Raw genomic sequence first — 14,711 nt, forward strand, 5'->3', positions numbered from 1 at the left:
TATGTGGCCAAGGAATTTGTAAATATATTTTGAGTCTGAGTCTTATTTCTGGGAGCATGGGGATGGAAGTTAGAACTGGACCCAACATTAACACCATTCTCTGAAAATAAATATTTTTTAAGTACTAAAGGGCTGGAGAGATACCCCCATGGTTAAAAGTATGTGCCGCTCTTGCAAAGAACCTTAATTCAGTTCCAGCACTCACATGGGGTGACTGACAACCACCTATAATTCCAGCTCCTGAGATTCCAGCACCCCTTCTGGCCTCCCTAGACACCTGCACTCATGGGTACATACCCCTCTGCCAGAACACACATAATTAAAACGTAAAAATAAATCCTTTTTTGTTTGTTTGCTTTTGCAAGACAGGGTTTCTCTGTGTAGTCCTGGCTGTCCTGAAACTCATAGACCAAGCTGGCCTTGACTCATAGAAGTCCACCTGCCTCTGCCTCCTGGGTGCAGGGATTAAAGGCATGTGCCAAAAAGAAACCTTTAAAAAAATGAAAAGTATTTTAAAATGACACAAACTTGTAGTAATCATGACAAACTGTTAACAGTGTAGACAGTCACCCAATGGGACAGATCCAAATGATACAAACTGAATTTTATTTCAGTGCAGCCATTTCAGCTTTTCAGTATGTGGGACAATTAAGTAACCTAAGGAAAAACAGTATCAGATTTCACACCCGCCTAACAAGGTTGGTTAAAGATGCACATAAGACAAGTAACATTGTAACAATTCTTAGAAATGTGGCAAGGAATGTAACTTCATTGTTTTGGGGGAGGTTTGGGGTTGTTTCTCTTTTTTCAGTGTTAAATTCAAGCCCAAATCCCATGTGTGCTATGCAAAGGTCTCCCACAGTTTTTAAAACAAGACACAAGGAGACATATCATAAAGGAGGGATGAATGGACTTACGTTAAAAATTGTAATTCCTACTACCTAAAGACATCTAAAACTAGAGAAAAGCATATACGTGATAGTTAATATCAGATTATATATCAGCAAGAAAAGGCAACACTATTAAAAATGTTCCGAAGAAATCAATGGCGTTTTCACCCACCATGAGGCACAGATGGCTCCGTAATATATTAAAATGTATGCAAATATAATAATCAGGGAAATGCAAATATGCAGCATGGACCGCTGCTTCGTTCACACTGAGCTGACCGGCAAAAGTTAATGATTAATAAGTGCCAAATGTTGGTGAGCATGTGGCTTCATGGGACCTTCCATACATAGTGAAGAGACATGTCAAATGGCTGATTTGGAAGTGGCTGACATGGTTAGGTAATGGCAAACATCTGTGTCCCCTGTGACTGGTAACTCATCACTGCGTGGATAACCTAGAGGGACCAGGACATGTAAGTTAGTATTTAGCTGTTAATGGCAATGTTCAAAATGGGATACTGGCTAATGGGGAGGGAAGAGATATTTATATGAGATGGCTAAGACTCAATTCTTTGTTTTGTTTTGCTTTTTTTGAGACAGGATCTCACTGGGTAGTTCAGGCTGGCTGGAACTTGCTGTGTAAATGAGGTTGGTCTTGAACTTGTAGTGATTCTCCTGCCTCAGTCTCTGAAGTACTAAGTGGACTACTAGTCCCTGAAAAGCCTACATCTTGACAGTGGCATCCCTAGATTTTATTTAGAAATTAAACTCAGGGCTTCTTGCACACCAGACAAATGTTCACACACACACACACACACACACACACACACACACACACACACGCTAAACCTAATAAAAATTTAAATACATACTCTGGGAGTCTGGAGGTTCCTTAATTTACATCTTGATACACTTACTATAATGATAAGAATCTGTAAGCCAAACCACCATACATTAGAGGTCAGCAGTGTCCCCTGTGTCTAGACTATGACTGACAGAACAATAAGATTACAATAGTTGCATCCATACAGGCAGTGCTTACTATGAGCACAGCTGTTCTGAGCATCACATGTGTGAGTTCACCTCTGTATGCTAGAATGTCGTTATTTCTATGCTACATATAAGAAAACTCAGCCCCAAGGCACAGGGTAACGGAGTCAAACCCAAGTCATTTGCTTGAGGTCTGTACTCCTCATGGCTGCCCATGGTGTGTGTGTTGCGGGAAGAGTGCACGAGTGAACCAGTTGTGATGTCTCAGCCAGCTGTGATCTCACTGAAAAGTCTAGGCCAGCCTGGACTGCAGCGTGAGACCCTGTGTCAAAGATACAAAACTACAGGATGAATGAGTATTCTGGTCTGCAGAAGGAAGCGCTGGAGAGGGAGAGCATTCCAGCCAGCCCACGCTTGGTGCAGATGGTCTCATGGCTGGGCTCCACCTTGACCGTGGGTTCTGACATCCGCAACCTGCCCCGCCTTAGAAACAGTGATGGTTTCAGTGTGGCGTGATTTACGTAGCCGCAAAAGCCCTGGACTCAGAAGGGTTTCCTGTTTGGCTTTAATGCTCTGCTGTCATCACCTATAAAACCATCTTAATTTTACCTTTGAACTCGCGTTCTATACGCAATGTGTGACGGGCCAGTGAATCTTCCTGTGAGTAGAGGAGATATTTATCACGCAAGCCCAGCGCCGCCTCAGCCTTTCCATTCTCACATTGTATGCGGCACGCCTCATGGGTGCGAGCCAGGGAGTCATGGGAGTACAGCAAGATGTAAGCAAGCTCCAGAGAAGCACATTCTGTCTGAGAGTGAGCAAGAAGGAGGCATCGACAGCCTCCAGGAACCCTGCTTTCTTCAAATGGAGCTTGCTTTGCACTCAACAAGGACAGAATGCATTCTGGGAAACTCAGCCAACGAACCCAATGCCCATACCTGCCTTCCCCATAGTGGCGGGTAATTAAAGGTGAAAGTAACACGGACAGTGAGGACACTGGCTCCTCTCAAATTCTTCCCTACTCCTACTTAGGCAGTCAGAAAGCACCCATGGAGTACGACTCGTGCAGTTCTGTGCAGTGTTTTCCTGGGTCTGCTAAAAAACAAATACATACACATGTGGGAGACACAAACCACAAACTGTGATTTGATTTGGGTAATTCCGAATTCTGAATAGAATTTAAAGTTTTGTTTGTTTGTTTGTTTGTTTGCTTGGCAGGTCTCAGTAGGTAGTCCTAGCTGTCCTAGAACTCAGATTGGACTGCCTTCAAGCTTGAAAAGATATTTCTACTTCTGCCTCCTGGGTGCTAAGGTTAAAGACTTACCACACCAAGCAAGCAGCTATACATTTGCACTTGATACTGGCATTGTGAGTCTGGCAGAGTACCTGTAATCTTGACATTTTGGAAAGCTGAGGCAGGAGGATTGCAAATTTGAGGCTAGCCTGGGCTACAGGAGCTCCTATGTAAAGCAAAGCAAACAACTTGCACTAAACAAGAGAATTACATTAGCTAGCAAATAAAACCAGATGACTAGTTGGGACTGTGATAACCAGCAAGCTGTTTTAATGCTTTCTTTCTGAGTTTGTCTTCCTGCTTTGTGAGCAGAGACATGCTACACTGATTTTGCAAATGTCCTCCTGGCTCTGAGGCCCACGAATTCTGCCATCGGACCACATATGAATTTCCTTCTTACCTGTGCTAGTTTGGTTTAATTTTCTGTGACTTGATACAAAGAGTTCTGACTGGCTTTGAAACTTTCCCTGGGCATGTGTTAACTTTATACTTTTTTCCACCCAACATACTCCAGTGAGAGGCAGCATGTACAGTGTAGAAACCATGGGTTTCCTAAATGGGAAGGGAGAAAAGAAGGCTCATTAACTTTAGAAACACCACACAGCATCCACCAGGAGTTGAGATTTGGATTTTGCTCATTGCCACCATAGAATGTTTGCTAGAACTCTCCACAAGCATGGGCTGGGACCATACAGTGCCGTGTTGTGGCCACAAGCCCATGGATCCCCTGAGGTATGACTATTTTGACTGAGCATCTGCATTCTATGTTTTAGTTATTTCTTTTACTTAATCAAATAGTGAGATCCGATGTCACAGGCCTTGTGACTAGATACTTTTCTGGTCTAGCCCTTTCAGGAGGTCAGCTGTCCCGATGGCTCCCCTGAGTAAGCCCAGGTGATGGAGTTAGAGTGCTCACAGCAGCTGGGACAGAGCGCTCCCCAGGGAACAGCAGCTGATCTCACTGGGGTTCAGGCCTGAGACACTGTAGGAAGGAGATGGCAGGTACAGGCATGAGTCCTCCACCAAATCACTTCCCTCTGTCTGGTGAGGCCAGTGAGACAGTGCAGGGCCCCTCCACAGAGGTTAGCCAGGTCTCCAGGATACCAGGAATTCACATCGGCAAGATTGGCTGCCCACAACAACCTTCCCAGAAGGGCTCAGGCCCTGGCCAGCTAGGGAGGTGAGCGGGGGAGAGGCAGGCGCCTCTGGTATGTCTCTGGAAAGCTGCCAACAAACCCAGAGCTGTCATCACCCCAACCCAACCAAGGGTCTAGACAGCTCAGCTAATGTGTCTTGACACCCACTGGAAGGAATCAGGCCCCAGCCCCGAAGCCACTGTTCTCCAGCTCTGCCCAACCATCTCCTTTATCACCCCATACCTCCTTCAGAACAGGCTCTTCCCTTGCACTGCTTTCTGGCTTACTGAGGTCAAACCAAACAGGCCCTATTTTTGGCAAGCCTATTGGGCCTCTCCCTACTCTTTAGCAAGCAAGGTCACCCTGCCGTTACTGGGCAAACCCTGGCAGAGTTGTGCTGCCTTAGGGCTCCAGACTGGCACATGCTGAAAGCACCAATAACTTTCTGTGTTGCAACAGTTTAACACCTGCAGCCTCCTAGATACCAACTCCCAACACCTGCAGCCCCCTAGATACCAACTCCCAACACCTACAGCCCCCTAGATGCCAACTCCCAACACACTGCCCAGCTGTGGGGCTCCTCCACCACACCCCCACAGCTGTGAGACTCCTCCACAGCACACTGCCCAGCTGTGAGACTCCTCCACAACACACTGCTCAGCTGTGGGGCTCCTCCACAACACACTGCCCAGCTGTGAGACTCCTCCACAACACACTGCCCAGCTGTGAGACTCCTCCACAACACACTGCCCAGCTGTGAGCCTCCTCCACAACACACCCCACAGCTGTGGGGCTCCTCCACCACACCCCCACAGCTGTGAGCTCATCCACAACACACCACAGCTGTGAGACTCCTCCACAACACACTGCCCAGCTATGAGACTCCTCCACAACACCCCACAGCTATGAGCTCCTCCACAACACACCGCCCAGCTGTGGGGCTCCTCCACAACACACTGCCCAGCTGTGAGACTCCTCCACAACACACTGCCCAGCTGTGGGGCTCCTCCACAACACACTGCCCAGCTGTGGGGCTCCTCCACAACACACCGCCCAGCTGTGGGGTCCTCCACTATCCACTGTCCAAATGTGGGGCTCCTCCACAACACACTGCCCAGCTGTGGGGCTCCTCCACAACACACTGCCCAGCTGTGGGGCTCCTCCACAACACACTGCCCAGCTGTGAGGCTCTACCACACCACACCGCCCAGCTGTGGGGTCCTCCACTATCCACTGTCCAAATGTGGGGCTCCTCCACAGAGGTGTTCCAATCGTAGGATATCGCAGGTCATTGTTCACTTATGGAAGCCACCTGAGCTGACCTGAACTGGAGCTGGGAAGACAGAGATGCACATTGATGGAGGTCAGAGAGGGTGTCAAGGAAGAGTGGCATGTGACCTGGGACTGTGGTGACACTGAAGGACATGCTAGGCAGAGGAAGCAGCAAAGGCAAAGATTTGAGAGTCTGAGGAAGGATGTCTTCCATATAACAGGCAGAGGGTGTGTGCTGTGGTGGGAAAAGAAGGACCCTGTGGTGCTTAACTCTGGCTTTGCTTTGTTTCTGTCCACTTGACACAAGCTAGAGTCACCGAGGAAGCTGGAACCTCAATTGAGAAAATGCCTCTATTAGATTTTCCTGCTGGCAAGTCTGTGGGAGCATTGTCTGGGTCCATCCTATCCATCAGATCCATCCTATCCATCAGACCCGTCAGATTCACCCTATCCATCCTATCTATCAAATCCATCAGATCCATTGATCCATCTGATCGATTGATCCATCAGATCCATCCTATCCATCCTCTCCATTTGATTGATCAGATTCATCCTATTCATTAGGTTGATCAGATCCATCAGACCCATCGGATTCACCCTATCCATCCTATCTATCAAATCCATCAGATCCATTGATCCATCTGATCCATTGATCTATCAGATCCATCTGATCCATCCGATCCATCCGATCCATTTGATTGATCAGATTCATCCTATTCATTAGGTTGATCAGATCCATCAGACCCATCAGATCCATCCTATCCATCCTATCTATCAAATCCATCAGATCCATTGATCCATCTGATCGATTGATCCATCAGATCCATCCTATCCATCCTCTCCATTTGATTGATCAGATTCATCCTATTCATTAGGTTGATCAGATCCATCAGACCCATCGGATTCACCCTATCCATCCTATCTATCAAATCCATCAGATCCATTGATCCATCTGATCCATTGATCTATCAGATCCATCTGATCCATCCGATCCATCCGATCCATTTGATTGATCAGATTCATCCTATTCATTAGGTTGATCAGATCCATCAGACCCATCAGATCCATCCTATCCATCCTATCTATCAAATCCATCAGATCCATTGATCCATCTGATCGATTGATCCATCAGATCCACCCTACCCACCAGAACCATCCAACCCATGTGGTCCATCCCCTCCATCCTTGGCGGCCTCTGCTGGAGCACCTGTCTCCAGCTTCCGCCCTGCTTGTGTTCTTACTTCGACTTCCCTTAATAACGAACTGTGATGGAGGTGTGAGCCAAATAAAGCCTTTCCTTCTCAAAGTCACTTTCGGTCATATTGTTTCTGACAGCAATAGGAAGCCAATAAGGACGGGTCCCAAGGCTTCCGATATCCTGGGGTTCGAGGGGTGCGCTTCCCTCTGGAGGCTGCAGCTTCCTCTGTGTACCCCAAGGCGCAGAGTCTCAGAACTCTCTGAGGTCCCCACAACAAGGCTGGGAGTCCATGGCTCTCACTGAAGACCAGCAGTTGTGCTGTAGCTGTTGGTTTCAAGCAGACGCCTAAAGAGCTGTCTTCCTGTGGTTTATTGGCTCTTCTGGACTTCAATAGAGAGTGACTATCCCATCTGGAAGAAACAACCCCTTATTCTGTCTGGTTTGACAGCTTCAGTAATGACTGATTCTTCGGAACAGCAGAGTACTGGGAAAAGTACTGGGAATAAACTAATTACTTAAAACAAACAAACAAACAAACAAGGCTGGAGTCAACCATCCCCCTTGAAGACCTAATGCACCCGAATGGAAACATGCTAACCTAGGAGTATCTGGGGCCGCACGTTGACCTAAGCCGTTTGTGTACACTATTGTAGGGAACACATCGCAAGCCTATCAAGGACTGTTGCCTTCTCCCCACTTTACAGAGAGGTTAAAAATAAATGCTCAAGTTCACACGGCCACCCGAGCAATGAATTTGAATGAATGATTTGGTTTGGTTTTGTTTTTTAACATCATCCTATATAACTTAGGCTGGCCTCTGACTCCCTAAGTAGCTGGGGGTGATCCTGAATTTCTAATTCTCCTGCCTGGACATCTCACATACTGGGGCTGCAGATGTGCACCACCATGCCTGGTTTATGCTGAGGGTGAGGGGGATAGAGGGCCTCAGGCACGCTAGGCGCGTACTCTGTCAGTCGAGCCACACATCCAGGCAGGACCTCAGCAGCTGACCCTCAGCTGACCCAGAATGACGAATCTGATTGGCCTTATTTGTCTCACCAGCATTTCCCAAGTTTGTTTGTTTATTATAATCATTGTCTTAGTTTAGGTTTTACTGCTGTGAAGAGACTCCGTGACCAAGGCAAACATTTAATTGGGGCAGGCTTACAGTTCAGAGGTTTAGTCCATTATCATCATGGTGGGAGCATGGCAGCATGCAGGCAGACATGGTGCTGGAGAAGGAGCTGAGAGTTCTACATCTTGATCAGAAGATATAGAACTGTATTCCACACCGGATGTAACTTGAGTATTGGAAACCTCAAAGCCCCGCCTCCACAGTGGCGCACTTCCTGCAACAAGGACACAGCTACTCCATTACCATTACAGCTACTCCTATACCATTCCCTATGGGCCAAGCGATCAAGCACATGCATCTGCACGAGCCATTCCTATCCAAACCACCACAATCATGCATATTTAATCAGATCCTAAAAGACAATCGATTCTGTGGGCCAAAGTGACCTGTCAAAGGGTTCTAACAAGGGAGCCTTTAGATTTCATTCAAAGCTGTGTGTAGCAAGCTCATTGCCACTCACTCACACTTCTGTGTGAAGTAGTCACTTTTCTTGAAGGTTCTCTGAGTCAGATTGTATCTGACACACTGTTCTGTCCCCAGTACCCAGAACATCTGCTTGCTTAAAGTCAGTGGAATCACTGAAGAGACTTGGCATGCTGGGAAGGGCCGGCGGCCCGGAGGGAGCGTTAGAGTGTGGAGGGACGGGGTCAGCAGTAATTCGGGTGATGATGGGGTGGGGGGGAGGTGGTGTGTGTGGCACATTCCAGTAACCAGTCTCAGAGCCTGAGTGAGAAGCAAGCCACATCCACTCTAGCATAGCTCAGGGTGGGTGTAGGTGATGCTTAAAACCATTGCTAAGTCTACCCAGGATTTTGCATGCAACAATTAATTACCTGATAAACTGGAAAATGAGGCATTTGTTGGAGTTGAAGGTGTATCAGGGAGCTTTGAGCTTTAAGAGAAAAAAGTCCTTAGACTGGCAGGTACCCAACCTCCTCTCCTGCCAAGAGAAGAGGCTTTGGGCTGCTCTGGTTTTCTCACTCCTTTCTCTTTGGACAGTACTGAGGACAAGGCCACAAGCTGATTCAGTCGGGACCAGAATCTATCTCTTTGCTAACAGGGCATCAGAGTCTGTGCACGGCTTCCTTTCCTCCCCTTCAGCTCCTCCCCGGCCACTCGCTGAGAGGAAGCTGCCACTGTGTGTGTTCCATCGCTGCCACATCCCCACCTCCACTACACCTGCTCCCTACTGCTGCAGCCCGATGGGGATGGGTCTGACTGACCCTAATGAGATTACAGATGCCCAGTGACACAGGCAGGTCAGTTCCCTCTGGCTTACAGGGCAGAGCAGGCCACAGCAAGAGCAGGAAGGAGTCTCCCGCTGAGATGCTGTGTGGTGATTTTTCCAACCACAGTGGCTTGGTTGCTGTTCCATGCCTAGAGTTCTCCGTTACCCTCACTCGTAGCCCCTCTGGCTAGATGCTATTATCGTCTCTGCTCTATGACTGGGGAGCCTGAAGCAGAGAGAGATAAAATGGTTTGTCCAGGGTCACACGGCTAGAGTAGCAGACCTGGGTCTCGGATGCAGATCTTCTGGGTTTTGCCATCTTATAAATAACCAGACCTTGGTGCCTTAAACCTAGACAAAGGCCTGTGGCTAGAGAGCCATAGACCCCGTTACAGCAGAGACCTATTGTTTTTTTTTTTTTTCTAGACAGGCCTGCTGTTAAACTACCTTCTAAAAAGTGATGCGTATTCCCATTGTCAACTTTAGCCAGAAAAACCTCTCTTTGCCGTGTGACAGCTCAACACACTGAAAACTAGAGACTGTTGAACACGTCACCCTAAATGGGACACTTAGCTCAACTCTCAAGGCTCAGGAGACATCCTAGGAGACAAGGCTGGAAGGCCGAGAGCCGAAGGGTGGGGCGGAGTGCCGTGACATGTCCTCTTCTGGACATGGTGTGACCATTGCTCTCACGAGTCCACAGCAGCTCTGGCTGTCCCCATAGACCTGCACGAGATCAAGCTGGACAACAGCTCCAGCGTGGGTGGGAGAATGGCTTATGAGCTTAGCTTGGGAGCGATTGGCAATTGATGACTGCTGGGGCAAGGGGATTGTTTTTCATCGGTGCTGTGTGTGTGTGTGTGTGTGTGTGTGTGTGTGTGTGTGTGTGTGTGTGTGTACTGGTAGGCTGGTCACACTCATGCAGACAGCACTAATTGCAGTCTAGATTATTTGAAGATGAAGATGATGAAGAAGAAGAAAAAGGAAACAAGAAGATGGGAAGAGCGTGTGCTGGGGAGGGTCCCGGAGGAGTTGCTATTGTGGATGGATGCTGTTAAGTCTCAAACCCAGGACAAATGGCTGAGATGCCTATTGTCATATCAAAGGTAACACTGCCCCCCAGGTCCTCCCAGAATTCCTCAGGCCCTACCTGCTACAGGATCTTCTTGGCTGGCATACCCTACCCTGAACTCCAGCCCAGAGCCTGGGCTTCCCGCCCCCCAGCTTCTCTGGTCCTAGATAACTCAGCCATTTTGGCTACACCAGTCTTTGGCTCAGACCCCTCTTGATCTTGGCTCCTCTCTTGCCCTCCCTCTCCCTCTCTCCTCACATGGCCCGGCTAAGTCTGGCCACATCCATTTAGATTCTTCCAAATACCTCTGGCTGTTTTCTTCCTCTTAACTACAACAAACCTTCTGCTCCACCACACCTAGGAGCAGCCATGTCCTCCTTTTTGTTTCATTCCGATGTGATCAAGATGCATCGTTTATATGTATAAAAAAAGAATAAATAAAAATGCTTCTAAAATAAATGACAGTCCCTGAGGGGTGTGGGGTGGGTTGTCTTGGGCTTGGACCTCTTGGAAGAAAGTTTATTCATTTCCTGTTGACATTAGGCTGAAGTCAGAGCAACTGAACTCAAGTCTAAATTCCTCTCAGTCACCTGACCCCACACTGCCAGCTCATCGACTGTGCTGAGGGACCCCCTGAGTCCACACCGGCAAAGTGCCACATTTACGGCACTCACTCATGGGGACAGTAGCATGAATCATGCTGACACAACAACATGCGTCTAGGACAGCCATTGGATGCCCACTAGCATTCACTGAGGTGGGCACTGACTGGTACCTCGCTGCCTCGCTTCTACATCTTTGAGGAATGAGGTGGAGTGAAGCACCTCTGCTTCCTCCCATGGTGTCCGGTCCCTCCCCTCTTCAAGAGAAGCATTTGGCTCTGAGGACTGGATGCCCCGACCACGTGGCCTGCTCTAATTTCCCAGGCCCTAATCTGCTCCTCACTCCTAATGATTCAGCTGGTAATAGGATTGTGACTTCCCTTTGGGCAGCTGCACAGACCATGGCTGAAAGGCCGGTGATAGGTGCTTAGGATTCCGTTCACCTGTAAGCAGAGAGGCTTGTGCCTCCAGCCCAGACCTGGGCCACAACCTACAGTGCATGGAATGGTGCCAACAGGCTGGGCTCAGCATGGTGCTGGGCGCCTTTCTGGCTCGAGGGCGGGCAGTGTGTAGACACAACGGGCTCCTCATCCTGTCTGTGCTGTCTGTCATCGTGGGCTGCCTCCTTGGCTTCTTCCTCAGGACCCAGCGCCTCTCACCACAGGTCAGGCCCTCGGGTGTGTGGGTCTGTGGGGCTGGGGCTTCTAGAGGTGTTGCAGGAGGAGAGCCAGGTTGCTTCTCTGGGTCCCAACATTCCCATCTGTATCATGGGTGTAAAAACACCCACTAGTATGAGATGTCAGTAAAATGGCTGGCAGAATGGCCACAAAGCCACAAAGCCAGCACAGAAAGGTGGATGGGGACAAAGACATGCCACTGAAAAAGCATAGGGTTGAGAGTTGAGAGCAATGGAGGGGAGACCAGGGGTCTTCAGAGAACACCCCTACAGGTCCCTCATGACCAGGATCCAGGGTGGGTTTCCTATGCAGCAGAATAAGGCTCAGGGGTGTATAAAAGTTGGGAGCAATGGATCAAGCCTTTTATTTGGAGGAGAGCTATAGGAATATACAGGGAGATTAAGGGACTGGAGTGCAGAGAGCAAAAGCTGAAAGGTTCCCATCATCAAACATGGGCTTGGGACAATTGTGCAAAGCCACAGAGAGGAAGAGTGAACCCTTGGGAGTGATCCCTGGGTGGAAGACGGGGTGATTGTGGACCAGACAGGATTCAGCACCCTTTAACTCCCTGATACATTGAATTGTCTCTGAATCTGGAGCCAGGCTTCAGACTCTCCACTAACGAATGATGTCCTCTTCCCTGGCAACCAAGTGACCCTGCTTACCCCCTGAAGTTACTTAGGAAGAAGCAGGGACTTCTGAAGCATCAGCCCCAACCTTTAAACCCACAATGGCTGAGCTAAGTCCTCTCTCTACTTTGGCGTCATTTTCCTTATCTGTGGAGTAAAGGGAGCACATGTATCTTCTAGAATTGTTGAAGGGAGTAAAGATCAGCAATGTCTGGTATACAGACATTACTGAATGCCACTTCACCCTCTCTCTTGTCTTCCTGCCGAAGTCTGTCTGCGATGGTTGATCTTGACCACTCTGATTTAGAATCAGGGTGGAGACACTCCCCTGGGTAAGTATAAGGGGCTGCCTCCAGAAAGGTTTAATTTTGTGTTCCAGAAAGGGAAGGCCCACCTTCAGCGTGAACAGCACCATCCCACAGGTGGGAGGACCCAGAGTAGATAAAAAGAGAAAGCAAGCTGGCACCAGCACCATCTCTCTGTTTCCTGACCTGCTTTGGTGACTTCCCCATGAGCAGCTGGATCTTCTATCTCTGAGTCTGAGCTGAAATAAACCCTCCTTCCTTTGAGTAGCTCTGCTAGCTAGTTGGTCACCGCAACAAGAGAAGCAGCAAATGCACTTGACCTGCACTGGAAAGTTCCTGCTCTAAGCCAAGTGCCCATCTGAAATATGAATCCTGCCTCACTGTCCCTTCGGTGTCCTTTCCTCTACTGTGGCACTGTAACTGCCGGCCGCCCTCTTCCAAGTTCTTTAAATGGGTGTCTGCTTCTCCCACAAATCTGGATCTGCTCTCTGTCTCTGTCTCTGTCTCTCTGTCTCTCTGTCTCTCTGTCTCTCTGTCTCTCTCTCTCTCTGTCTCTCTCTCTCTTCTCTCTCTCTCTCTCTCTCTCTCTCTCTCTCTGTGTGTGTGTGTGTGTGTGTGTGTGTGTGTGTGTGTGTGTGTACTGGACTCAGGTTGTCAGGATCTTGCTGGTTGCATGGATTTTCTTGACCCCAAGATATGATCCTCAGGGAGCAGGAGGCACAAAGACCATGAATGTGCCCAAATGAAACCAGCCGGGGACCTGCACTCAGGTGCTAGAGAGGCAACCGTCTATTCTGGGAGATTATTTTGTGAAAACAAATTGGACTTCTTATTAGTGTTTAGTAAAAGACAGCTCGTCTGGGACCTCCTGTGTCCGAGCCCCCTCCTCATCTTCTTGGAGGTGTGGATGTGTTCAGGTCTGGACTAACCTGGCAGAGACACTGAAGGAGGGTGCAGATGGAGTCAGAATACTCATTTGGCAGGAAGTGGCTTTCTGAGCTTTGTCCTCTGAAATCCAGGATTTTTTTTGTTGTTGTTGTTTGGTCTCTTTGCTTATGACTCAGACAGCAAATCCTTCCAATTGTTTGAGCTTATACAAAAGGCAGAAATTTGGAAAATGGTAGACTGTTCTATTTGTGAAGAGAAACTCACAAAAATAATGTGATTTTCTTTAATGTTTGGATGTAAATAATTCATTAAAATGGAGACATTTTGAGACTTCCACTTAAGCTATGAGGATTTATAAATAAATCCATTTTCTTTCCTTTCTATGAATTTAATGAAAAATTTAAAAATTATTACATTTATTTTGTGTGTTTGTGTGCATGGATATGCATCTGTAAAACATGCACACGCTTGCGCTCGTGCGCGCGCACACACACAAACACACACACACACACACACACACACACACACACACCCAGACACTCACCACTCACGCCACAGCGCATATGTGAGGAACTTGCAGGAACTGATAGAATATTTTCAAAAATATCAAGTACCCAAACCAAAGAGAAAGGATGCTGGTTAGACAGCATGGGAAGTGGGTGGAGCTGGCTAACCCCATTCAGAGGAACCCAGAAGGCTGGCATCATGGCCCATGAGAGCAGATGTTGAGTAGCTTTTCTTAAAGAACTCCAAAGGGCTCGGTATGGAAGGGCAAAGCAGGGGTGAAGTAAGGAGTGGACAGAAATCATTAGACCCTGGAGCTCTTCCAGGCCACATGGTCAGACGACTTCTGTTTCTTCCGTGTCTAGCTCCAGCCTGCACAGGGTCCAGAGAAGCTTGCTCGGGCGACATCAGATCCAGCTGTGTGAGGGGAGGGAAGGGCAGTGGTGAGGTAAATACTTCTGTCTTAGCTAAGGTTTTATTGCTGTGAACAAACACCATGACCAAAACAACCTTATAAGGACAACATTTAATTGAGGCTGGCTTACAGGTTCAGAGTTTCAGTCCATTATCATCAATGTGGGAGCATAGCAGCATCCAGGCAGGCATGGCGGAGGAAGAGCTGAGAGTTCTACATCTTCATTTGAAGGCTGCTAGCAGAATATTGACTTCCAGGCAGTTAGGACTAGGGTATTAAAGCCCACACCCACAGTGACACACCTACTCCAATAGGGTCACACTTACTCCAACAGGACCACACCTCCTAATAGTGCCACTCCCTCGGCCCAGCATATGCAACCCATCACAGTTTACAGCAACCTGTAGACACTGGGTCCTAGGTGTGGCCACCTAGGCAGAACCCTGGGACAGCTGGCAGCTGGGCTTCAGCACAAG

The 14,711-nt window shown here is 48.3% G+C and overlaps 1 protein-coding gene and 1 non-coding gene across 3 annotated transcripts in view; both read left to right on the plus strand.

Annotated features, from left to right (window-relative positions):
* The first annotated feature begins 7,069 nt into the window (after positions 1-7,069).
* LOC120103276 (small nucleolar RNA SNORA2/SNORA34 family) lies at positions 7,070-7,205 on the plus strand. The gene has a single exon (XR_005505355.1). It is a non-coding gene; the product is annotated as a small nucleolar RNA SNORA2/SNORA34 family (small nucleolar RNA).
* A 3,899-nt stretch (positions 7,206-11,104) lies between these two features.
* Positions 11,105-14,711, plus strand: part of Slc1a7 (solute carrier family 1 member 7) — a 44,131-nt gene continuing 40,524 nt past the window's right edge. Inside the window, exon 1 of one of the 2 annotated variants that reach the window (NM_001108973.1) lies at positions 11,105-11,481. In NM_001108973.1, the coding sequence (NP_001102443.1) occupies positions 11,317-11,481 (165 nt within the window). In that variant the 5' untranslated portion in view covers positions 11,105-11,316. The remainder of the gene's footprint in view (positions 11,482-14,711) is intronic. The other variant, XM_017593537.3, reaches the window with a different exon arrangement.

This window comes from Rattus norvegicus, chromosome 5 (assembly GCF_036323735.1).
Source record: "Rattus norvegicus strain BN/NHsdMcwi chromosome 5, GRCr8, whole genome shotgun sequence".
In the NCBI taxonomy this organism is placed as follows: Eukaryota; Metazoa; Chordata; class Mammalia; order Rodentia; family Muridae; genus Rattus; species Rattus norvegicus.